The 26,856-nt window shown below is 57.8% G+C and overlaps 1 protein-coding gene across 1 annotated transcript in view; it reads right to left on the bottom strand.

Moving 5' to 3' along the window:
- The window catches only part of LOC148805172 (phosphatidylserine lipase ABHD16A-like), a gene marked incomplete at its 5' end in the record, with an annotated part of 68,562 nt that overhangs the window by 31,747 nt on the left and 9,959 nt on the right, over positions 1-26,856 (bottom strand). Inside the window, one exon of the mRNA XM_088909755.1 lies at positions 19,349-19,459. Within this exon, the coding sequence (XP_088765881.1) occupies positions 19,349-19,459 (111 nt within the window). The remainder of the gene's footprint in view (positions 1-19,348; positions 19,460-26,856) is intronic.

The following is a 26,856-nucleotide window of genomic DNA, read 5'->3' on the forward strand; positions in this document are numbered from 1 at the left end:
GAGAGGAGAGAGGGATGAGGTGACTGTAGAGAGAGGAGAGAGGGATGAGTTACCTGTAGAGGAGAGAGGAGAGAGGGATGAGGTGACTGTAGAGGAGAGAGGAGAGAGGGATGAGGTGCCTGTAGAGGAGAGAGGGATGAGGTGACTGTAGAGGAGAGAGGAGAGAGGGATGAGTTACCTGTAGAGAGAGGAGAGAGGGATGAGGTGACTGTAGAGAGAGGAGAGAGGGATGAGTTACCTGTAGAGAGAGGAGAGAGGGATGGGGTTCCTGGAGAGGAGAGGAGAGAGGGATGGGGTTCCTGGAGAGGAGAGAGGGATGAGTTACCTGTAGAGAGAGGAGAGAGGGATGAGGTGACTGTAGAGAGAGGAGAGAGGGATGAGGTGACTGTAGAGGAGAGAGGAGAGAGGGATGAGGTGACTGTAGAGGAGAGAGGAGAGAGGGATGAGGTGACTGTAGAGAAGAGAGGAGAGAAGGATGAGGTGCCTGTAGAGCAGAGAGGAGAGAGGGATGAGGTGACTGGAGAGGAGAGAGGAGAGAGGGATGAGGTGACTGTAGAGGAGAGGAGAGAGGGATGGGGTGACTGTAGAGGAGAGAGGAGAGAGGAGAGAGGGATGAGGTACCTGTAGAGGAGAGAGGAGAGAGGGATGAGGTATCTGTAGAGGAGAGAGGAGAGGGGGATGAGGTGACTGTAGAGGAGAGGAGAGAGGGATGAGGTGCCTGTAGAGGAGAGAGAGGGGGATGAGGTGACTGTAGAGGAGAGAGAGAGAGGATGAGGTACCTGTAGAGGAGAGAGGAGAGAGGGATGAGGTACCTGGAGAGGAGAGAGGGATGAGGTGACTGTAGAGGAGAGAGGAGAGAGGGATGAGGTACTTGTAGAGGAGAGGAGAGAGGGATGAGGTGACTGTAGAGGAGAGAGGAGAGAGGGATGAGTTACCTGTAGAGAGAGGGAGAGGGATGGGGTTCCTGGAGAGGAGAGAGGAGAGAGGGATGGGGTTCTGGAGGAGGGGATGAGTTACCTTTAGAGAGAGGAGAGAGGGATGAGGTGACTGTAGAGGAGAGAGGAGAGAGGGATGAGTTACTGTAGAGAGAGGAGAGAGGGGATGAGTTTACCTGTAGAGAGAGGAGAGAGGGATGAGGTGACTGTAGAGAGAGGAGAGAGGGATGAGTTACCTGTAGAGAGAGGAGAGAGGGATGAGGTGACTGTAGAGGAGAGAGGAGAGAGGGATGAGGTGACTGTAGAGAGAGGAGAGAGGGATGAGTTACCTGTAGAGGAGCGGAGAGAGGGATGAGGTACCTGTAGAGGAGAGAGGAGAGAGGGATGAGGTGACTGTAGAGGAGAGAGGAGAGAGGGATGAGGTGCCTGTAGAGGAGAGAGGGATGAGGTGACTGTAGAGGAGAGAGGAGAGAGGGATGAGTTACCTGTAGAGAGAGGAGAGAGGGATGAGGTGACTGTAGAGAGAGGAGAGAGGGATGAGTTACCTGTAGAGAGAGGAGAGAGGGATGGGGTTCCTGGAGAGGAGAGGAGAGAGGGGATGGGGTTCCTGGAGAGGAGAGAGGAGAGAGGGATGGGGTTCCTGGAGAGGAGAGAGGGATGAGTTACCTGTAGAGAGAGGAGAGAGGGATGAGGTGACTGTAGAGAGAGGAGAGAGGGATGAGGTGACTGTAGAGAGAGGAGAGAGGGATGAGTTACCTGTAGAGGAGAGAGGAGGGAGGGATGAGGTGACTGTAGAGGAGAGAGGAGAGAGGGATGAGGTGACTGTAGAGGAGAGAGGAGAGAGGGGATGAGGTGACTGTAGAGGAGAGAGGAGAGAAGGATGAGGTGCCTGTAGAGGAGAGAGGAGAGAGGGATGAGGTGACTGGAGAGGAGAGAGGAGAGAGGGATGAGGTGACTGTAGAGGAGAGGAGAGAGGGATGGGGTGACTGTAGAGGAGAGAGGAGAGAGGAGAGAGGGATGAGGTACCTGTAGAGGAGAGAGGAGAGAGGAGAGAGAGGATGAGGTACCTGTAGAGGAGAGGAGAGAGGGATGAGGTGACTGTAGAGGAGAGAGGAGAGAGGGATGAGGTGCCTGTAGAGGAGAGAGGAGAGGGGGATGAGGTGACTGTAGAGGAGAGAGGAGAGAGGGATGAGTTACCTGTAGAGGAGAGAGGAGAGAGGAGAGAGGGATGAGGTACCTGTAGAGGAGAGAGGAGAGAGGGATGAGGTGACTGTAGAGGAGAGAGGAGAGAGGGATGAGGTACTTGTAGAGGAGAGAGGAGAGAGGGATGAGGTGACTGTAGGAGGAGAGAGGAGAGAGGGAAGAGTTACCTGTAGAGGAGAGAGGAGAGAGGGATGAGGTGACTGTAGAGGAGAGAGGAGAGAGGGATGAGGTGACTGTAGAGGAGAGAGGAGAGAGGGATGGGGTTCCTGGAGAGGAGAGAGGAGAGAGGGATGAAGTGACTGTAGAGGAGAGAGGAGAGAGGGATGAGGTACTTGTAGAGGAGAGGAGAGAGGGATGGGGTGACTGTAGAGGAGAGAGGAGAGGGGAGAGAGGGATGAGGTGACTGTAGAGGAGAGAGGAGAGAGGGAAGAGTTACCTGTAGAGGAGAGAGGAGAGAGGGATGAGGTGACTGTAGAAGAGAGAGGAGAGAGGAGAGAGGGATGAGGTGACTGTAGAGGAGAGAGGAGAGAGGGATGAGTTACCTGTAGAGAGAGGAGAGAGGGATGGGGTTCCTGGAGAGGAGAGGAGAGAGGGATGGGGTTCCTGGAGAGGAGAGAGAGAGAGAGGGATGGGGTTCCTGGAGAGGAGAGAGGGATGAGTTACCTGTAGAGAGAGGAGAGAGGGATGAGGTGACTGTAGAGAGAGGAGAGAGGGATGAGTTACCTGTAGAGAGAGGAGAGAGGGATGAGGTGACTGTAGAGGAGAGAGGAGAGAGGGATGAGGTGACTGTAGAGGAGAGAGGAGAGAAGGATGAGGTGCCTGTAGAGCAGAGAGGAGAGATGGATGAGGTGACTGGAGAGGAGAGAGGAGAGAGGGATGAGGTGACTGTAGAGGAGAGGAGAGAGGGATGGGGTGACTGTAGAGGAGAGAGGAGAGAGGAGAGAGGGATGAGGTACCTGTAGAGGAGAGAGGAGAGAGGGATGAGGTATCTGTAGAGGAGAGAGGAGAGGGGGATGAGGTGACAGTAGAGGAGAGGAGAGAGGGATGAGGTGCCTGTAGAGGAGAGAGGAGAGGGGGATGAGGTGACTGTAGAGGAGAGAGGAGAGAGGGATGAGGTGACTGTAGAGGAGAGAGAGAGAGGGATGAGGTACCTGTAGAGGAGAGAGGAGAGAGGAGAGAGGGATGAGGTACCTGGAGAGGAGAGAGGGATGAGGTGACTGTAGAGGAGAGAGGAGAGAGGGATGAGTTACCTGTAGAGAGAGGAGAGAGGGATGGGTTCCTGGAGAGGAGAGGAGAGAGGGATGGGGTTCCTGGAGAGGAGAGAGGAGAGAGGGATGGGGTTCCTGGAGAGGAGAGAGGGATGAGTTACCTTTAGAGAGAGGAGAGAGGGATGAGGTGACTGTAGAGAGAGGAGAGAGGGATGAGTTACCTGTAGAGAGAGGAGAGAGGGATGAGTTACCTGTAGAGAGAGGAGAGAGGGATGAGGTGACTGTAGAGAGAGGAGAGAGGGATGAGTTACCTGTAGAGAGAGGAGAGAGGGATGATGAGGTGACTGTAGAGGAGAGAGGAGAGAGGGATGAGGTGACTGTAGAGAGAGGAGAGAGGGATGAGTTACCTGTAGAGGAGCGGAGAGAGGGATGAGGTACCTGTAGAGGAGAGAGGGAGAGAGGGATGAGGTGACTGTAGAGGAGAGAGGAGAGAGGGATGAGGTGACTGTAGAGGAGAGAGGAGAGAGGGATGAGTTACCTGTAGAGAGAGGAGAGAGGGATGAGGTGACTGTAGAGAGAGGAGAGAGGGATGAGTTACCTGTAGAGAGAGGAGAGAGGGATGGGGTTCCTGGAGAGGAGAGGAGAGAGGGATGGGGTTCCTGGAGAGGAGAGAGAGGAGAGAGGGATGGGGTTCCTGGAGAGGAGAGAGGGATGAGTTACCTGTAGAGAGAGGAGAGAGGGATGAGGTGACTGTAGAGAGAGGAGAGAGGGATGAGGTGACTGTAGAGAGAGGAGAGAGGGATGAGTTACCTGTAGAGGAGCGGAGAGAGGAATGAGGTACCTGTAGAGGAGAGAGGAGAGAGGGATGAGGTGACTGTAGAGGAGAGAGGAGAGAGGGATGAGGTGACTGTAGAGGAGAGAGGAGAGAGGGATGAGGTGACTGTAGAGGAGAGAGGAGAGAGGAGAGAGGGATGAGGTACCTGTGAGGGAGAAGAGAGGAGAGAGGAGAGAGGGATGAGGTACCTGTAGAGGAGAGGAGAGAGGGATGAGGTGACTGTAGAGGAGAGAGGAGAGAGGGATGAGGTGCCTGTAGAGGAGAGAGGAGAGGAGGAGGGATGAGGTGACTGTAGAGGAGAGAGGAGAGAGGGATGAGTTACCTGTAGAGGAGAGAGGAGAGAGGGATGAGGTGACTGTAGAGGAGAGAGGAGAGAGGGATGAGGTACCTGTAGAGGAGAGAGGAGAGAGGGATGAGGTGGACTGTAGAGGAGAGAGGAGAGAGGGATGAGGTGACTGTAGAGGAGAGAGGAGAGAGGGATGGGGTTCTGGAGAGGAGAAGGAGAGAGGGATGAGGTGACTGTAGAGGAGAGAGGAGAGAGGGATGAGGTACTTGTAGAGGAGAGGAGAGAGGGATGGGGTGACTGTAGAGGAGAGAGGAGAGAGGAGAGAGGGATGAGGTGACTGTAGAGGAGAGAGGAGAGAGGGAAGAGTTACCTGTAGAGGAGAGAGGAGAGAGGGATGAGGTGACTGTAGAAGAGAGAGGAGAGAGGAGAGAGGGATGAGGTGACTGTAGAGGAGAGAGGAGAGAGGGATGGGGTCCTGGAGAGGAGAGAGGAGAGAGGGATGAGGTGCCTGTAGAGGAGAGAGGAGAGAGGGATGAGGTACTTGTAGAGGAGAGGAGAGAGGGATGGGGTGACTGTAGAGGAGAGAGGAGAGAGGAGAGAGGGATGAGTTACCTGTAGAGAGAGGAGAGAGGGATGAGTTACCTGTAGAGAGAGGAGAGAGGGATGAGGTGACTGTAGAGAGAGGAGAGAGGGATGAGTTACCTGTAGAGAGAGGAGAGAGGATGAGGTGACTGTAGAGGAGAGAGGAGAGAGGGATGAGGTGACTATAGAGATAGGAAGAGAGAGGGATGAGTTACCTGTAGAGGAGCGGGAGAGAGGGATGAGGTGACTGTAGAGGAGAGAGGAGAGAGGGATGAGGTGACTGTAGAGGAGAGAGGAGAGAGGGATGAGGTGCCTGTAGAGGAGAGAGGGATGAGGTGACTGTAGAGGAGAGAGGAGAGAGGGATGAGTTACCTGTAGAGAGAGAGAGAGGGATGAGGTGACTGTAGAGAGAGGAGAGAGGGATGAGTTACCTGTAGAGAGAGGAGAGAGGGATGGGGTTCCTGGAGAGGAGAGGAGAGAGGGATGGGGTTCCTGGAGAGGAGAGAGGGATGAGTTACCTGTAGAGAGAGGGAGAGAGGGATGAGGTGACTGTAGAGAGAGGAGAGAGGGATGAGGTGACTGTAGAGGAGAGAGGAGAGAGGGATGAGGTGACTGTAGAGGAGAGAGGAGAGAGGGATGAGGTGACTGTAGAGAAGAGAGGAGAGAAGGATGAGGTGCCTGTAGAGCAGAGAGGAGAGAGGGATGAGGTGACTGGAGAGGAGAGAGGAGAGAGGGATGAGGTGACTGTAGAGGAGAGGAGAGAGGGATGGGGTGACTGTAGAGGAGAGAGGAGAGAGGAGAGAGGGATGAGGTACCTGTAGAGGAGAGAGGAGAGAGGGATGAGGTATCTGTAGAGGAGAGAGGAGAGGGGGATGAGGTGACTGTAGAGGAGAGGAGAGAGGGATGAGGTGCCGGTAGAGGAGAGAGGAGAGGGGGATGAGGTGACTGTAGAGGAGAGAGGAGAGAGGGATGAGGTACCTGTAGAGGAGAGAGGAGAGAGGGATGAGGTACCTGGAGAGGAGAGAGGGATGAGGTGACTGTAGAGGAGAGAGGAGAGAGGGATGAGGTACTTGTAGAGGAGAGGAGAGAGGGATGAGGTGACTGTAGAGGAGAGAGGAGAGAGGGATGAGTTACCTGTAGAGAGAGGAGAGAGGGATGGGGTCCTGGAGAGGAGAGAGGAGAGAGGGATGGGGTTCCTGGAGAGGAGAGAGGGATGAGTTACCTTTAGAGAGAGGAGAGAGGGATGAGGTGACTGTAGAGAGAGGAGAGAGGGATGAGTTACCTGTAGAGAGAGGAGAGAGGGATGAGTTACCTGTAGAGAGAGGAGAGAGGGATGAGGTGACTGTAGAGAGAGGAGAGAGGGATGAGTTACCTGTAGAGAGAGAGAGAGAGGGATGAGGTGACTGTAGAGGAGAGAGGAGAGAGGGATGAGGTGACTGTAGAGAGAGGAGAGAGAGGGATGAGTTACCTGTAGAGGAGCGGAGAGAGGGATGAGGTACCTGTAGAGGAGAGAGGAGAGAGGGATGAGGTGACTGTAGAGGAGAGAGGAGAGAGGGATGAGGTGCCTGTAGAGGAGAGAGGGATGAGGTGACTGTAGAGGAGAGAGGAGAGAGGGATGAGTTACCTGTAGAGAGAGGAGAGAGGGATGAGGTGACTGTAGAGAGAGGAGAGAGGGATGAGTTACCTGTAGAGAGAGGAGAGAGGGATGGGGTTCCTGGAGAGGAGAGGAGAGAGGGATGGGGTTCCTGGAGAGGAGAGAGGAGAGAGGGATGGGGTTCCTGGAGAGGAGAGAGGGATGAGTTACCTGTAGAGAGAGGAGAGAGGGATGAGGTGACTGTAGAGAGAGGAGAGAGGGATGAGGTGACTGTAGAGAGAGGAGAGAGGGATGAGTTACCTGTAGAGGAGAGAGGAGGGAGGGATGAGGTGACTGTAGAGGAGAGAGGAGAGAGGGATGAGGTGACTGTAGAGGAGAGAGGAGAGAGGGATGAGGTGACTGTAGAGGAGAGAGGAGAGAAGGATGAGGTGCCTGTAGAGGAGAGAGGAGAGAGGGATGAGGTGACTGGAGAGGAGAGAGGAGAGAGGGATGAGGTGACTGTAGAGGAGAGGAGAGAGGGATGGGGTGACTGTAGAGGAGAGAGGAGAGAGGAGAGAGGGATGAGGTACCTGTAGAGGAGAGAGGAGAGAGGAGAGAGGGATGAGGTACCTGTAGAGGAGAGGAGAGAGGGATGAGGTGACTGTAGAGGAGAGAGGAGAGAGGGATGAGGTGCCTGTAGAGGAGAGAGGAGAGGGGGATGAGGTGACTGTAGAGGAGAGAGGAGAGAGGGATGAGTTACCTGTAGAGGAGAGAGGAGAGAGGAGAGAGGGATGAGGTACCTGTAGAGGAGAGAGGAGAGAGGGATGAGGTGACTGTAGAGGAGAGAGGAGAGAGGGATGAGGTACTTGTAGAGGAGAGAGGAGAGAGGGATGAGGTGACTGTAGAGGAGAGAGGAGAGAGGGAAGAGTTACCTGTAGAGGAGAGAGGAGAGAGGGATGAGGTGACTGTAGAGGAGAGAGGAGAGAGGGATGAGGTGACTGTAGAGGAGAGAGGAGAGAGGGATGGGGTTCCTGGAGAGGAGAGAGGAGAGAGGGATGAAGTGACTGTAGAGGAGAGAGGAGAGAGGGATGAGGTACTTGTAGAGGAGAGGAGAGAGGGATGGGGTGACTGTAGAGGAGAGAGGAGAGGGGAGAGAGGGATGAGGTGACTGTAGAGGAGAGAGGAGAGAGGGAAGAGTTACCTGTAGAGGAGAGAGGAGAGAGGGATGAGGTGACTGTAGAAGAGAGAGGAGAGAGGAGAGAGGGATGAGGTGACTGTAGAGGAGAGAGGAGAGAGGGATGAGTTACCTGTAGAGAGAGGAGAGAGGGATGGGGTTCCTGGAGAGGAGAGGAGAGAGGGATGGGGTTCCTGGAGAGGAGAGAGGAGAGAGGGATGGGGTTCCTGGAGAGGAGAGAGGGATGAGTTACCTGTAGAGAGAGGAGAGAGGGATGAGGTGACTGTAGAGAGAGGAGAGAGGGATGAGTTACCTGTAGAGAGAGGAGAGAGGGATGAGGTGACTGTAGAGGAGAGAGGAGAGAGGGATGAGGTGACTGTAGAGGAGAGAGGAGAGAAGGATGAGGTGCCTGTAGAGCAGAGAGGAGAGATGGATGAGGTGACTGGAGAGGAGAGAGGAGAGAGGGATGAGGTGACTGTAGAGGAGAGGAGAGAGGGATGGGGTGACTGTAGAGGAGAGAGGAGAGAGGAGAGAGGGATGAGGTACCTGTAGAGGAGAGAGGAGAGAGGGATGAGGTATCTGTAGAGGAGAGAGGAGAGGGGGATGAGGTGACAGTAGAGGAGAGGAGAGAGGGATGAGGTGCCTGTAGAGGAGAGAGGAGAGGGGGATGAGGTGACTGTAGAGGAGAGAGGAGAGAGGGATGAGGTGACTGTAGAGGAGAGAGGAGAGAGGGATGAGGTACCTGTAGAGGAGAGAGGAGAGAGGAGAGAGGGATGAGGTACCTGGAGAGGAGAGAGGGATGAGGTGACTGTAGAGGAGAGAGGAGAGAGGGATGAGTTACCTGTAGAGAGAGGAGAGAGGGATGGGGTTCCTGGAGAGGAGAGGAGAGAGGGATGGGGTTCCTGGAGAGGAGAGAGGAGAGAGGGATGGGGTTCCTGGAGAGGAGAGAGGGATGAGTTACCTTTAGAGAGAGGAGAGAGGGATGAGGTGACTGTAGAGAGAGGAGAGAGGGATGAGTTACCTGTAGAGAGAGGAGAGAGGGATGAGTTACCTGTAGAGAGAGGAGAGAGGGATGAGGTGACTGTAGAGAGAGGAGAGAGGGATGAGTTACCTGTAGAGAGAGGAGAGAGGGATGAGGTGACTGTAGAGGAGAGAGGAGAGAGGGATGAGGTGACTGTAGAGAGAGGAGAGAGGGATGAGTTACCTGTAGAGGAGCGGAGAGAGGGATGAGGTACCTGTAGAGGAGAGAGGAGAGAGGGATGAGGTGACTGTAGAGGAGAGAGGAGAGAGGGATGAGGTGACTGTAGAGGAGAGAGGAGAGAGGGATGAGGTGCCTGTAGAGGAGAGAGGGATGAGGTGACTGTAGAGGAGAGAGGAGAGAGGGATGAGTTACCTGTAGAGAGAGGAGAGAGGGATGAGGTGACTGTAGAGAGAGGAGAGAGGGATGAGTTACCTGTAGAGAGAGGAGAGAGGGATGGGGTTCCTGGAGAGGAGAGGAGAGAGGGATGGGGTTCCTGGAGAGGAGAGAGGAGAGAGGGATGGGGTTCCTGGAGAGGAGAGAGGGATGAGTTACCTGTAGAGAGAGGAGAGAGGGATGAGGTGACTGTAGAGAGAGGAGAGAGGGATGAGGTGACTGTAGAGAGAGGAGAGAGGGATGAGTTACCTGTAGAGGAGCGGAGAGAGGGATGAGGTACCTGTAGAGGAGAGAGGAGAGAGGGATGAGGTACCTGTAGAGGAGAGAGGAGAGAGGGATGAGGTGACTGTAGAGGAGAGAGGAGAGAGGGATGAGGTGACTGTAGAGGAGAGAGGAGAGAGGAGAGAGGGATGAGGTACCTGTAGAGGAGAGAGGAGAGAGGAGAGAGGGATGAGGTACCTGTAGAGGAGAGGAGAGAGGGATGAGGTGACTGTAGAGGAGAGAGGAGAGAGGGATGAGGTGCCTGTAGAGGAGAGAGGAGAGGGGGATGAGGTGACTGTAGAGGAGAGAGGAGAGAGGGATGAGTTACCTGTAGAGGAGAGAGGAGAGAGGGATGAGGTGACTGTAGAGGAGAGAGGAGAGAGGGATGAGGTACCTGTAGAGGAGAGAGGAGAGAGGGATGAGGTGACTGTAGAGGAGAGAGGAGAGAGGGATGAGGTGACTGTAGAGGAGAGAGGAGAGAGGGATGGGGTTCCTGGAGAGGAGAGAGGAGAGAGGGATGAGGTGCCTGGAGAGGAGAGAGGAGAGAGGGATGGGGTGACTGTAGAGGAGAGAGGAGAGAGGAGAGAGGGATGAGGTGACTGTAGAGGAGAGAGGAGAGAGGGAAGAGTTACCTGTAGAGGAGAGAGGAGAGAGGGATGAGGTGACTGTAGAAGAGAGAGGAGAGAGGAGAGAGGGATGAGGTGACTGTAGAGGAGAGAGGAGAGAGGGATGGGGTTCCTGGAGAGGAGAGAGGAGAGAGGGATGAGGTGCCTGTAGAGGAGAGAGGAGAGAGGGATGAGGTACTTGTAGAGGAGAGGAGAGAGGGATGGGGTGACTGTAGAGGAGAGAGGAGAGAGGAGAGAGGGATGAGGTGCCTGTAGAGGAGAGAGGAGAGAGGGAAGAGTTACCTGTAGAGGAGAGAGGAGAGAGGGATGAGGTGACTGTAGAGGAGAGAGGAGAGAGGGATGAGGTGACTGTAGAGGAGAGAGGAGAGAGGAGAGAGGGATGAGGTGCCTGTAGAGGAGAGAGGAGAGAGGGATGAGGTGACTGTAGAGGAGAGAGGAGAGAGGGATGGGGTTCCTGGAGAGGAGAGAGGAGAGAGGGATGAGGTGACTGTAGAGGAGAGAGGAGAGAGGGATGAGTTACTTGTAGAGGAGAGGAGAGAGGGATGGGGTGACTGTAGAGGAGAGAGGAGAGAGGAGAGAGGGATGAGGTGACTGTAGAAGAGAGAGGAGAGAGGGAAGAGTTACCTGTAGAGGAGAGAGGAGAGAGGGATGAGGTGACTGTAGAAGAGAGAGGAGAGAGGAGAGAGGGATGAGGTGACTGTAGAGGAGAGAGGAGAGAGGGATGGGGTTCCTGGAGAGGAGAGAGGAGAGAGGGATGAGGTGACTGTAGAGGAGAGAGGAGAGAGGGATGAGGTACTTGTAGAGGAGAGGAGAGAGGGATGGGGTGACTGTAGAGGAGAGAGGAGAGAGGAGAGAGGGATGAGGTGCCTGTAGAGGAGAGAGGAGAGAGGGATGGGGTTCCTGGAGAGGAGAGAGGAGAGAGGGATGAGGTACTTGTAGAGGAGAGGAGAGAGGGATGAGGTGACTGTAGAGGAGAGAGGAGAGAGGGATGAGGTGACTGTAGAGGAGAGAGGAGAGAGGAGAGAGGGATGAGGTGCCTGTAGAGGAGAGAGGAGAGAGGGATGAGGTGACTGTAGAGGAGAGAGGAGAGAGGGATGGGGTTCCTGGAGAGGAGAGAGGAGAGAGGGATGAGGTGACTGTAGAGGAGAGAGGAGAGAGGGATGAGTTACTTGTAGAGGAGAGGAGAGAGGGATGGGGTGACTGTAGAGGAGAGAGGAGAGAGGAGAGAGGGATGAGGTGACTGTAGAGGAGAGAGGAGAGAGGGAAGAGTTACCTGTAGAGGAGAGAGGAGAGAGGGATGAGGTGACTGTAGAAGAGAGAGGAGAGAGGAGAGAGGGATGAGGTGACTGTAGAGGAGAGAGGAGAGAGGGATGGGGTTCCTGGAGAGGAGAGAGGAGAGAGGGATGAGGTGACTGTAGAGGAGAGAGGAGAGAGGGATGAGGTACTTGTAGAGGAGAGGAGAGAGGGATGGGGTGACTGTAGAGGAGAGAGGAGAGAGGAGAGAGGGATGAGGTGCCTGTAGAGGAGAGAGGAGAGAGGGAAGAGTTACCTGTAGAGGAGAGAGGAGAGAGGGATGAGGTGACTGTAGAGGAGAGAGGAGAGAGGGATGAGGTGACTGTAGAGAGAGGAGAGAGGGATGAGGTGCCTGTAGAGGAGAGAGGAGAGGGGGAAGAGTTACCTGTAGAGGAGAGAGGAGAGAGGGATGAGGTGCCTGTAGAGGAGAGAGGAGAGAGGGAAGAGTTACCTGTAGAGGAGAGAGGAGAGAGGGATGAGGTGACTGTAGAGGAGAGAGGAGAGAGGGATGAGGTACCTGTAGAGGAGAGAGGAGAGAGGGATGAGGTGACTGTAGAGGAGAGAGGAGAGAGGGATGAGGTACTTGTAGAGGAGAGGAGAGAGGGATGGGGTGACTGTAGAGGAGAGAGGAGAGAGGAGAGAGGGATGAGGTGCCTGTAGAGGAGAGAGGAGAGAGGGAAGAGTTACCTGTAGAGGAGAGAGGAGAGAGGGATGAGGTGACTGTAGAGGAGAGAGGAGAGAGGGATGAGGTGACTGTAGAGAGAGGAGAGAGGGATGAGGTGCCTGTAGAGGAGAGAGGAGAGAGGGAAGAGTTACCTGTAGAGGAGAGAGGAGAGAGGGATGAGGTGCCTGTAGAGGAGAGAGGAGAGAGGGAAGAGTTACCTGTAGAGGAGAGAGGAGAGAGGGATGAGGTGACTGTAGAGGAGAGAGGAGAGAGGGAAGAGTTACCTGTAGAGGAGAGAGGAGAGAGGGATGAGGTGACTGTAGAGGAGAGAGGAGAGAGGGATGAGACAACCAAAGACAACCAAAACCCCTTAGACTCCCCAATCACTGAGCAGGAGCTACTGGACAAACTCCAGGCCCTCAGACCACGCAAAGCCTGTGGCCATGATGGTGTCATCAACGAGATGCTGAGACACAGCAGCCCAAAGCTGCAACAAGCCCTGCTCAAACTCCTCAATCTCATCATGACAGCCGGATGTTTCCCCGAGGCCTGGAACCAAGGACTGATCACGCCCATCTATAAGAGTGGAGATAAACTCGATCCCAACAACTACCGGGGCATCTGTGTGAACAGTAACCTGGGGAAGGTATTCTGCAGTATCCTGAACACGCGAATACTGGCCTTCCTTACCGAACACAATGTCCTGAGTAAAATTCAGATTGGCTTCTTGCCAGATCACCGCACATCTGATCACATTTACACCCTACACACACTGATAGACAAACACGTCCACCAAAAACACAAAGGAAAAATCTTTGCCTGCTTTGTCGATTTCAAAAAAGCATTTGACTCGATTTGGCATGAGAGATTGTTTTATAAACTACTCCAAAGTGGCATAGGGGGCAAAGTGTACGACATAATTAAATCAATGTATTCAGAGAGCAAATGTGCAGTGAAAATTGGAAACAAAAGGACCAAATTCTTCACCCAAGGCCGCGGGGTGAGACAGGGCTGCAGCCTGAGCCCAACACTGTTCAATATCTATATCAACGAATTAGCAGGAATGTTGGAGCAGTCTGCAGCTCCTGGTCTCACACTACACGACACAGAAATCAAGTTCCTGCTCTACGCAGATGACCTGGTCCTGCTGTCACCCACAGAACAGGGGCTGCAGCAGAACCTGGCACTGCTGGAGCAGTACTGTCAGACCTGGGCGCTGACAGTCAATCTGGACCCAGAACACCAGAGCCTGGCACTGCTGGAGCAGGACTGTCACACCTGGACACTGCCAGCCCATCTGGACCCAGAACAGCAGAGCCTGGCACTGCTGGAGCAGGACTGTCAGACCTGGGCACTGCCAGCCCATCTGGACCCAGAACAGCAGAGCCTGACACTGCTGGAGCAGGACTGTCACACCTGGACACTGCCAGCCCATCTGGACCCAGAACAGCAGAGCCTGGCACTGCTGGAGCAGGACTGTCAGACCTGGGTACTGCCAGCCCATCTGGACCCAGAACAGCAGAGCCTGGCACTGCTGGAGCAGGACTATCAGACCTGGGCACTGCCAGCCCATCTGGACCCAGAACAGCAGAGCCTGGCACTGCTGGAGCAGGACTGTCAGACCTGGGCACTGCCAGCCCATCTGGACCCAGAACAGCAGAACCTGGCACTGCTGGAGCAGGACTGTCAGACCTGGGCACTGCCAGCCCATCTGGACCCAGAACAGCAGAGCCTGACACTGCTGGAGCAGGACTGTCAGACCTGGGCACTGCCAGCCCATCTGGACCCAGAACAGCAGAACCTGGCACTGCTGGAGCAGGAGTGTCACACCTGGCACTGCCAGCCCATCTGGACCCAGAACAGCAGAGCCTGGCACTGCTGGAGCAGGACTGTCACACCTGGGCACTGCCAGCCCATCTGGACCCAGAACAGCAGAGCCTGGCACTGCTGGGGCAGGAGTGTCACACCTGGCACTGCCAGCCCATCTGGACCCAGAACACCAGAGCCTGGCACTGCTGGAGCAGTACTGTCAGACCTGGGCACTGCCAGCCCATCTGGACCCAGAACAGCAGAGCCTGGCACTGCTGGGGCAGGAGTGTCACACCTGGCACTGCCAGCCCATCTGGACCCAGAACACCAGAGCCTGGCACTGCTGGAGCAGTACTGTCAGACCTGGGCGCTGACAGTCAATCTGGACCCAGAACAGCAGAGCCTGGCACTGCTGGAGCAGGACTGTCAGACCTGGGCACTGCCAGCCCACCTGGACCCAGAACACCAGAGCCTGGCACTGCTGGAGCAGGACTGTCAGACCTGGGCACTGCCAGCCCACCTGGACCCAGAACACCAGAGCCTGGCACTGCTGGATCAGGACTGTCAGACCTGGGCACTGCCAGCCCACCTGGACCCAGAACACCAGAGCCTGGCACTGCTGGAGCAGTACTGTCAGACCTGGGCGCTGACAGTCAATCTGGACCCAGAACAGCAGAGCCTGGCACTGCTGGAGCAGGACTGTCAGACCTGGACACTGCCAGCCCATCTGGACCCAGAACAGCAGAGCCTGGCACTGCTGGAGCAGGACTGTCAGACCTGGGCACTGCCAGCCCATCTGGACCCAGAACAGCAGAGCCTGGCACTGCTGGAGCAGGACTGTCACACCTGGGCACTGCCAGCCCATCTGGACCCAGAACAGCAGAGCCTGACACTGCTGGAGCAGGACTGTCAGACCTGGGCACTGCCAGCCCATCTGGACCCAGAACAGCAGAGCCTGGCACTGCTGGAGCAGGACTATCAGACCTGGGCACTGACAGCCCATCTGGACCCAGAACAGCAGAGCCTGGCACTGCTGGAGCAGGACTGTCAGACCTGGACACTGCCAGCCCATCTGGACCCAGAACAGCAGAACCTGGCACTGCTGGAGCAGGACTGTCAGACCTGGGCACTGCCAGCCCATCTGGACCCAGAACAGCAGAGCCTGGCACTGCTGGAGCAGTGCTGTCACACCTGGGCACTGACAGCCCATCTGGACCCAGAACAGCAGAGCCTGACACTGCTGGAGCAGGACTGTCACACCTGGACACTGCCAGCCCATCTGGACCCAGAACAGCAGAGCCTGGCACTGCTGGGGCAGCACTGTCAGACCTGGGCACTGACAGCCCATCTGGACCCAGAACAGCAGAGCCTGGCACTGCTGGAGCAGGACTATCAGACCTGGGCACTGCCAGCCCATCTGGACCCAGAACAGCAGAGCCTGGCACTGCTGGGGCAGCGCTGTCACACCTGGGCACTGCCAGCCCATCTGGACCCAGAACAGGGGCTGCAGCAGAACCTGGCACTGCTGGAGCAGGACTGTCACACCTGGGCGCTGACAGTCAATCTGGACAAGACCAGAGTTATGGTTTTCCAGAAGAAAGCCAGACCTCAGGGAAACAGGTACAAATTCACACTCAACAACAACACATTGGAGCACACATCCAGCTACACATATCTCGGTCTCACCATCAGCTCTTCCGGGAGTTTTGACCTGGCAGTGAAGGCACTGAGGGAGAAGGCACTCAGGGCTTTCTACGCAATAAGAAAGAGGCTCTTCAACATCAACCCACCAACAAGAATCTGGCTCCAAATATTTGAAAGTGTAATCCAACCCATTGCCCTATATGGCAGTGAAGTGTGGGGTCCCCTCACAGACCAGGAGTACACCCAATGGGACAAACACCCCACAGAAACTCTGCACATGGAGATCTGTAGAAACATCCTCCGTGTGCAGAGAAGAACTCCTAACAACGGGTGCAGGGCCGAATTAGGCCAGTACCCACTATTGATAAACATACAGAAAAGAATATTAAAGTATTGGCTACACCTACAAAACAGCGACCAAAATTCCTACCACCACAAAGCCCTGCTGAGCCAAGAGCTGAGCCCAAAACAGAGCCCCCTGAGCCAGCTGGTCCTGAGGCTCACTGACCTGAGCCACACCGACACTAACCAGCCTCAGGACAGCACTGCTAGAGCACCACAACCCAGACTCAAACACATCACAGCACAACACACACAACACACAACCAGCCTCAGGACAGCACTGCTAGAGCACCACAACCCAGACTCCACCACATCACAGCACAATACACACAACACACAACCAGCCTCAGGACAGCACTGCTAGAGCACCACAACCCAGACTCCACCACATCACAGCACAACACACACAACTCACAACCAGCCTCAGGACAGCACTGCTAGAGCACCACAACCCAGACTCCACCACATCACAGCACAACACACACAACACACAACCAGCCTCAGGACAGCACTGCTAGAGCACCACAACCCAGACTCAACCACATCACAGCACAATACACACAACACACAACCAGCCTCAGGACAGCACTGCTAGAGCACAACAACCCAGACTCAACCACATCACAGCACAACACACACAACACACAACCAGCCTCAGGACAGCACTGCTAGAGCACCACAACCCAGACTCAACCACATCACAGCACAACACACACAACACACAACCAGCCTCAGGACAGCACTGCTAGAGCACCACAACCCAGACTCCACCACATCACAGCACAACACACACAACACACAACCAGCCTCAGGACAGCACTGCTAGAGCACCACAACCCAGACTCAACCACATCACAGCACAACACACACAACACACAACCAGCCTCAGGACAGCACTGCTAGAGCACCACAACCCAGACTCCACCACATCACAGCACAACACACACAACACACAACCAGCCTCAAGACAGCACTGCTAGAGCACCACAACTCAGACTCCACCACATCACAGCACAATACACACAACTCATAACCAGCCTCAGGACAGCACTGCTAGAGCACCACAACCCAGACTCAACCACATCACAGCACAATACACACAACTCATAACCAGCCTCAGGACAGCACTGCTAGAGCACCACAACCCAGACTCAACCACATCACAGCACAATACACACACAACTCATAACCAGCCTCAGGACAGCACTGCTAGAGCACCACAACCCAGACTCCACCACATCACAGCACAACACACACAACACACAACCAGCCTCAGGACAGCACTGCTAGAGCACCACAACCCAGACTCCACCAGATCACAGCACAACACACACAACACACAACCAGCCTCAGGACAGCACTGCTAGAGCACCACAACCCAGACTCCACCACATCACAGCACAACACACACAACACACAACCAGCCTCAGGACAGCACTGCTAGAGCACCACAACCCAGACTCAACCACATCACAGCACAATACACACAACACACAACCAGCCTCAGGACAGCACTGCTAGAGCACAACAACCCAGACTCAACCACATCACAGCACAACACACACAACACACAACCAGCCTCAGGACAGCACTGCTAGAGCACCACAACCCAGACTCAACCACATCACAGTACAGATCAAACAGCAATATCTCACACACTGGGACACACACACAAACACAACATAAACTGGAATGCTACAGAACCCTAAACAGACAATACACACTAGCTGAATATTTGACCAAAATAAAAAATAACAAACAGAAACAGACCCTGACGAAGTACAGGCTCAGTGACCACAGCCTGGCCATAGAAACTGGGCGACACAGGCAGACCTGGCTGCCCAAAGAGGACAGGCTCAGTGACCACAGCCTGGACACAGACACTGGACACAGGCAGACCTGGCTGTCCAGAGAGGACAGGCTGTGCTCCCACTGCCAGCGGGGAGAAATAGAGACAGAGGTGCACTTCCTACTGCACTGTGACAGATACTCTGGGATTAGAGAAACATTCTTCCCGAAATTCAGAAATCTAATCCCAGAGTTCCCACACCTGCCAGAATCACAACGGGTCCCAATCCTACTGGGAGAGGGAGGAGGGAACTCAGTTGAACTGGCAGCCCAGTATGTGATCTCCTGTCACAGCCTGAGGAACAGTCAGCCTGTCTCACAATAATGCTCCAGCCGCCTACAGAATATGTCAATATTTTATAATATGTCTTTGTTGTAAATGTCTGTAATATGTCTGTAGATTTTATTTTACTTCTATTTTTGTTTTGTTTCATGTAAATATCATTACTTTCATTTGCTTTGGCAACACTGATTGTACCCATCGGTCATGCTAATAAAGCACCTTGAATTGAATTGAATTGAACTGAATTGATGAGGTGACTGTAGAGGAGAGAGGAGAGAGGCATGAGGTGCCTGTAGAGGAGAGAGGAAAGAGGGATGAGTTACCTGTAGAGGAGAGAGGAGAGAGGGATGAGGTGACTGTAGAGGAGAGAGGAGAGAGGGATGAGGTACCTGTAGAGAAGAGGAGAGAGGGATGAGGTGACTGTAGAGAGAGGAGACAGGGATGAGGTACTTGTAGAGGAGAGGAGAGAGGGATGAGGTACCTGTAGAGGAGAGAGGAGAGAGGAGAGAAGAATGAGGTACCTGTAGAGGAGAGAGGAGAGAGGAGAGAGGGATGGGGTGCCTGTAGAGGAGAGAGGGATGAGGTGCCTGTAGAGGAGAGAGGAGAGGGGGATGAGGTGACTGTAGAGGAGAGAGGAGAGAGGGATGAGTTCCCTGTAGAGGAGAGAGGAGAGGGGGATGAGGTGCCTGTAGAGGAGAGAGGGATGAGGTGACTGTAGAGAGAGGATAGAGGGATGGGGTTCCTGGAGAGGAGAGAGGAGAGAAGGATGGGGTTCCTGGAGAGGAGAGAGGAGAGAGGGATGAGGTACCTGTAGAGGAGAGGAGAGAGGGATGAGGTTCCTGGAGAGGAGAGAGGAGAGAGGGATGAGGTACCTGTAGAGGAGAGAGGGATGAGGTGACTGTAGAGGAGAGAGGAGAGAGGGATGAGGTGACTGTAGAGGAGAGAGGAGAGAGGGATGAGTTACCTGCAGAGAGAGGAGAGAGGGATGAGGTGACTGTAGAGAGAGGAGAGAGGGATGAGTTACCTGTAGAGAGAGGAGAGAGGGATGAGGTGACTGTAGAGGAGAGAGGAGAGAGGAGAGAGGGATGGGGTTCCTGGAGAGGAGAGAGGAGAGAGGGATGGGGTTCCTGTAGAGGAGAGAGGAGAGAGGGATGGGGTACCTGTAGAGGAGAGAGGAGAGAGGGATGAGGTACCTGTAGAGGAGAGAGGAGAGAGGAGAGAGGAGAGAGGGATGAGGTGCCTGTAGAGGAGAGAGGAGAGAGGGATGGGGTTCCTGTAGAGGAGAGAGGAGAGAGGGATGAGGTGACTGTAGAGGAGAGAGAGAGAGAGAGAGGGATGGGGTTCCTGGAGAGGAGAGAGGAGTCTCACCTGATCACCTGACAGGGCAGTTTCTGGATGGTGCTCAGGACACTGTCCGCTGCTCCTCTGTGTCTGGGCTCTGTCTTCAGCAGAGGCACCCCGCCTCTGGACAGGTCCTTCCTGAGGACAACACACACCCACTCAGGACACACACCCACTCAGGACAGGTCCTTCCTGAGGACAACACACACCCACTCAGGACACATATCCACTCAGGACAGGTCCTTCCTGTGGACAACACACCCACTCAGGACAGGTCCTTCCTGAGGACAACACACACCCACTCAGGACACACACCCACTCAGGACAGGTCCTTCCTGAGGACAACACACACCCACTCAGGACACATATCCACTCAGGACAGGTCCTTCCTGTGGACAACACACCCACTCAGGACAGGTCCTTCCTGAGGACAACACACACCCACTCAGGACATATATCCACTCAGGACAGGTCCTTCCTGAGGACAACACACCCACTCAGGACAGGTCCTTCCTGAGGACAAGACACACCCACTCTGGACACACACCCCCTCTGCCCCTCTCAGGACACACACTGCCCCTCTGCCCCACTCAGGACACACACGCCCTCTGCCCCACTCAGGACACACAGCCCCTCTGCCCAACTCAGGACACACACAGCCCCTCTGCCCCACTCAGGACACACACCCCCTCTGCCCCACTCAGGACACACAGCCGCTCTGCCCCACTCAGGACACAAACGCCCTCTGCCCCACTCAGGACACACACGCCCTCTGCCCCACTCAGGACACACCCCCTCTGCCCCACTCAGGACACACACCCCCTCTGCCCCACTCAGGACACACACGCCCTCTGCCCCACTCAGGACACACAGCCCCTCTGCCCCACTCAGGACACACACGCCCTCTGCCCCACTCAGGACACACACCCGCTCTGCCCCACTCAGGACACACACCCCCTCTGCCCCACTCAGGACACACACAGCCCCTCTGCCCCACTCAGGACACACAGCCCCTCTGCCCCACTCAGGACACTCACCGGCTGCCCCACTCAGGACACACAGCCCCTCTGCCCCACTCAGGACACACACCCCCTCTGCCCCACTCAGGACACACACCCGCTCTGCCCCACTCAGGACACACAGCCCCTCTGCCCCACTCAGGACACACACCCCCTCTGCCCCACTCAGGACACACACAGCCCCTCTGCCCCACTCAGGACACACACCCCCTCTGCCCCACTCAGGACACACACAGCCCCTCTGCCCCACTCAGGACACACACGCCCTCTGCCCCACTCAGGACACACACAGCCCCTCTGCCCCACTCAGGACACACACCCCCTCTGCCCCACTCAGGACACACAGCCCCTCTGCCCCACTCAGGACACACAGCCCCTCTGCCCCACTCAGGACACACACGCCCTCTGCCCCACTCAGGACACACACCCGCTCTGCCCCACTCAGGACACACACCCCCTCTGCCCCACTCAGGACACACAGCCCCTCTGCCCCACTCAGGACACACACCCCCTCTGCCCCACTCAGGACACACACGCCCTCTGCCCCACTCAGGACACACACGCCCTCTGCCCCACTCAGGACACACACAGCCCCTCTGCCCCACTCAGGACACACACCCCCTCTGCCCCACTCAGGACACACAGCCCCTCTGCCCCACTCAGGACACACACGCCCTCTGCCCCACTCAGGACACACAGCCCCTCTGCCCCACTCAGGACACACACGCCCTCTGCCCCACTCAGGACACACACCCCCTCTGCTCCACTCAGGACACACACAGCCCCTCTGCCCCACTCAGGACACACACGCCCTCTGCCCCACTCAGGACACACACCCGCTCTGCCCCACTCAGGACACACACCCCCTCTGCCCCACTCAGGACACACAGCCCCTCTGCCCCACTCAGGACACACAGCCCCTCTTCCCCACTCAGGACACACCCGCTCTGCCCCACTCAGGACACACACCCCCTCTGCCCCACTCAGGACACACACGCCCTCTGCCCCACTCAGGACACACACCCGCTCTGCCCCACTCAGGACAGACAGCCCCTCTGCCCCACTCAGGACAGACAGCCCCTCTGCCCCACTCAGGACACACACCCCCTCTGCCCCACTCAGGACACACCCGCCCTCTGCCCCACTCAGGACACACAGCCCCTCTGCCCCACTCAGGACACTCACCGGCTGCCCCACTCAGGACACACAGCCCCTCTGCCCCACTCAGGACACACACAGCCCCTCTGCCCCACTCAGGACACACACGCCCTCTGCCCCACTCAGGACACACACCCCCTCTGCCCCACTCAGGACACACAGCCCCTCTGCCCCACTCAGGACACACACACCCTCTGCCCCACTCAGGACACACAGCCCCTCTGCCCCACTCAGGACACACAGCCCCTCTGCCCCACTCAGGACACACAGCCCCTCTGCCCCTCTCAGGACACACACGCCCTCTGCCCCACTCAGGACACTCACCGGCTGCCCCACTCAGGACACACACGCCCTCTGCCCCACTCAGGACACACAGCCCCTCTGCCCCACTCAGGACACACACACCCCCTCTGCCCCACTCAGGACACACAGCCCCTCTGCCCCACTCAGGACACACCCGCTCTGCCCCACTCAGGACACACACGCCCTCTGCCCCACTCAGGACACACAGCCCGCTGCCCCACTCAGGACACACACGCCCTCTGCCCCACTCAGGACACACACGCCCTCTGCCCCACTCAGGACACATAGCCCCTCTGCCCCACTCAGGACACACAGCCCCTCTGCCCCACTCAGGACACACCCGCTCTGCCCCACTCAGGACACACAGCCCCTCTGCCCCACTCAGGACACACCCGCTCTGCCCCACTCAGGACACACAGCCCCTCTGCCCCACTCAGGACACACACGCCCTCTGCCCCACTCAGGACACACACGCCCTCTGCCCCACTCAGGACACACAGCCCCTCTGCCCCACTCAGGACACACACCCGCTCTGCCCCACTCAGGACACACACCCCCTCTGCCCCACTCAGGACACACACAGCCCCTCTGCCCCACTCAGGACACACAGCCCCTCTGCCACACTCAGGACACTCACCGGCTGCCCCACTCAGGACACACAGCCCCTCTGCCCCACTCAGGACACACACCCCCTCTGCCCCACTCAGGACACACAGCCCCTCTGCCCCACTCAGGACACACACCCCCTCTGCCCCACTCAGGACACACACAGCCCCTCTGCCCCACTCAGGACACACGCCCTCTGCCCCACTCAGGACACACACCCCCTCTGCCCCACTCAGGACACACACCCCCTCTGCCCCACTCAGGACACACAGCCCCTCTGCCCCACTCAGGACACTCACCGGCTGCCCCACTCAGGACACACACGCCCTCTGCCCCACTCAGGACACACAGCCCCTCTGCCCCACTCAGGACACACACACCCCCTCTGCCCCACTCAGGACACACAGCCCCTCTGCCCCACACAGGACACACCCGCTCTGCCCCACTCAGGACACACACGCCCTCTGCCCCACTCAGGACACACAGCCCGCTGCCCCACTCAGGACACACACGCCCTCTGCCCCACTCAGGACACACACGCCCTCTGCCCCACTCAGGACACACAGCCCGCTGCCCCACTCAGGACACACACGCCCTCTGCCCCACTCAGGACACACAGCCCCTCTGCCCCACTCAGGACAGACAGCCCCTCTGCCCCACGCAGGACACACACAGCCCCTCTGCCCCACTCAGGACACACACGACCTCTGCCCCACTCAGGACACACAGCCGCTCTGCCCCACTCAGGACACACACGCCCTCTGCCCCACTCAGGACACACAGCCGCTCTGCCCCACTCAGGACACACACGCCCTCTGCCCCACTCAGGACACACACGCCCTCTGCCCCACTCAGGACACACCCCCTCTGCCCCACTCAGGACACACACCCCCTCTGCCCCACTCAGGACACACAGCCCCTCTGCCCCACTCAGGACACACACGCCCTCTGCCCCACTCAGGACACACACAGCCCCTCTGCCCCACTCAGGACACACAGCCCCTCTGCCCCACTCAGGACACTCACCGGCTGCCCCACTCAGGACACACAGCCCCTCTGCCCCACTCAGGACACACACCCCCTCTGCCCCACTCAGGACACACAGCCCCTCTGCCCCACTCAGGACAGACAGCCCCTCTGCCCCACTCAGGACACACACAGCCCCTCTGCCCCACTCAGGACACACACGCCCTCTGCCCCACTCAGGACACACACCCGCTCTGCCCCACTCAGGACACACAGCCCCTCTGCCCCACTCAGGACACACACCCCCTCTGCCCCACTCAGGACACACACAGCCCCTCTGCCCCACTCAGGACACACACCCCCTCTGCCCCACTCAGTACACACACAGCCCCTCTGCCCCACTCAGGACACACACGCCCTCTGCCCCACTCAGGACACACACAGCCCCTCTGCCCCACTCAGGACACACACGCCCTCTGCCCCACTCAGGACACACAGCCCCTCTGCCCCACTCAGGACACACGCCCTCTGCCCCACTCAGGACACACACCCGCTCTGCCCCACTCAGGACACACACCCCCTCTGCCCCACTCAGGACACACAGCCCCTCTGCCCCACTCAGGACACACACCCCCTCTGCCCCACTCAGGACACACACAGCCCCTCTGCCCCACTCAGGACACACACGCCCTCTGCCCCACTCAGGACACACACGCCCTCTGCCCCACTCAGGACACACACAGCCCCTCTGCCCCACTCAGGACACACACCCCCTCTGCCCCACTCAGGACACACAGCCCCTCTGCCCCACTCAGGACACACACGCCCTCTGCCCCACTCAGGACACACAGCCCCTCTGCCCCACTCAGGACACACACGCCCTCTGCCCCACTCAGGACACACACCCCCTCTGCTCCACTCAGGACACACACAGCCCCTCTGCCCCACTCAGGACACACACGCCCTCTGCCCCACTCAGGACACACACCCGCTCTGCCCCACTCAGGACACACACCCCCTCTGCCCCACTCAGGACACACAGCCCCTCTGCCCCACTCAGGACACACAGCCCCTCTGCCCCACTCAGGACACACAGCCCCTCTGCCCCACTCAGGACACACACGCCCTCTGCCCCACTCAGGACACACACCCGCTCTGCCCCACTCAGGACAGACAGCCCCTCTGCCCCACTCAGGACAGACAGCCCCTCTGCCCCACTCAGGACACACACCCCCTCTGCCCCACTCAGGACACACCCGCCCTCTGCCCCACTCAGGACACACACCCGCTCTGCCCCACTCAGGACACACAGCCCCTCTGCCCCACTCAGGACACTCACCGGCTGCCCCACTCAGGACACACAGCCCCTCTGCCCCACTCAGGACACACACAGCCCCTCTGCCCCACTCAGGACACACACCCCCTCTGCCCCACTCAGGACACACAGCCCCTCTGCCCCACTCAGGACACACACCCCCTCTGCCCCACTCAGGACACACAGCCCCTCTGCCCCTCTCAGGACACACACGCCCTCTGCCCCACTCAGGACACTCACCGGCTGCCCCACTCAGGACACACACGCCCTCTGCCCCACTCAGGACACACAGCCCCTCTGCCCCACTCAGGACACACAGCCCCTCTGCCCCACTCAGGACACACACGCCCTCTGCCCCACTCAGGACACACACGCCCTCTGCCCCACTCAGGACACACAGCCCGCTGCCCCACTCAGGACACACACGCCCTCTGCCCCACTCAGGACACACACGCCCTCTGCCCCACTCAGGACACACAGCCCCTCTGCCCCACTCAGGACACACAGCCCCTCTGCCCCACTCAGGACACACCCGCTCTGCCCCACTCAGGACACACACGCCCTCTGCCCCACTCAGGACACACAGCCCCTCTGCCCCACTCAGGACACACACCCGCTCTGCCCCACTCAGGACACACACCCCCTCTGCCCCACTCAGGACACACACAGCCCCTCTGCCCCACTCAGGACACACAGCCCCTCTGCCACACTCAGGACACTCACCGGCTGCCCCACTCAGGACACACAGCCCCTCTGCCCCACTCAGGACACACAGCCCCTCTGCCCCACTCAGGACACACAGCCCCTCTGCCCCACTCAGGACACACGCCCTCTGCCCCACTCAGGACACACACCCCCTCTGCCCCACTCAGGACACACACCCCCTCTGCCCCACTCAGGACACACAGCCCCTCTGCCCCACTCAGGACACTCACCGGCTGCCCCACTCAGGACACACACGCCCTCTGCCCCACTCAGGACACACAGCCCCTCTGCCCCACTCAGGACACACAGCCCCTCTGCCCCACTCAGGACACACACACCCCCTCTGCCCCACTCAGGACACACAGCCCCTCTGCCCCACTCAGGACACACCCGCTCTGCCCCACTCAGGACACACACGCCCTCTGCCCCACTCAGGACACACAGCCCGCTGCCCCACTCAGGACACACACGCCCTCTGCCCCACTCAGGACACACACGCCCTCTGCCCCACTCAGGACACACAGCCCCTCTGCCCCACTCAGGACACACCCGCTCTGCCCCACTCAGGACACACAGCCCCTCTGCCCCACTCAGGACACACCCGCTCTGCCCCACTCAGGACACACACCCCCTCTGCCCCACTCAGGACACACACAGCCCCTCTGCCCCACTCAGGACACACAGCCCCTCTGCCCCACTCAGGACACTCACCGGCTGCCCCACTCAGGACACACAGCCCCTCTGCCCCACTCAGGACACACACCCCCTCTGCCCCACTCAGGACACACAGCCCCTCTGCCCCACTCAGGACACACACCCCTCTGCCCCACTCAGGACAGACAGCCCCTCTGCCCCACTCAGGACACACACCCCCTCTGCCCCACTCAGGACACACACGCCCTCTGCCCCACTCAGGACACACACCCGCTCTGCCCCACTCAGGACACACAGCCCCTCTGCCCCACTCAGGACACACAGCCCCTCTGCCCCACTCAGGACACACACAGCCCCTCTGCCCCACTCAGGACACACACCCCCTCTGCCCCACTCAGGACACACACAGCCCCTCTGCCCCACTCAGGACACACACGCCCTCTGCCCCACTAAGGACACACACAGCCCCTCTGCCCCACTCAGGACACACAGCCCCTCTGCCCCACTCAGGACACACACAGCCCCTCTGCCCCACTCAGGACACACACGCCCTCTGCCCCACTCAGGACACACACAGCCCCTCTGCCCCACTCAGGACACACACCCCCTCTGCCCCACTCAGGACACACAGCCCCTCTGCCCCACTCAGGACACACACGCCCTCTGCCCCACTCAGGACACACAGCCCCTCTGCCCCACTCAGGACACACACGCCCTCTGCCCCACTCAGGACACACACCCCCTCTGCTCCACTCAGGACACACACAGCCCCTCTGCCCCACTCAGGACACACACGCCCTCTGCCCCAC

The sequence above is a fragment of the Atractosteus spatula genome, unplaced genomic scaffold, assembly GCF_055471065.1.
Source record: "Atractosteus spatula isolate fAtrSpa1 unplaced genomic scaffold, fAtrSpa1.hap1 Scaffold_82, whole genome shotgun sequence".
NCBI classification, from domain to species: domain Eukaryota; kingdom Metazoa; phylum Chordata; class Actinopteri; order Semionotiformes; family Lepisosteidae; genus Atractosteus; species Atractosteus spatula.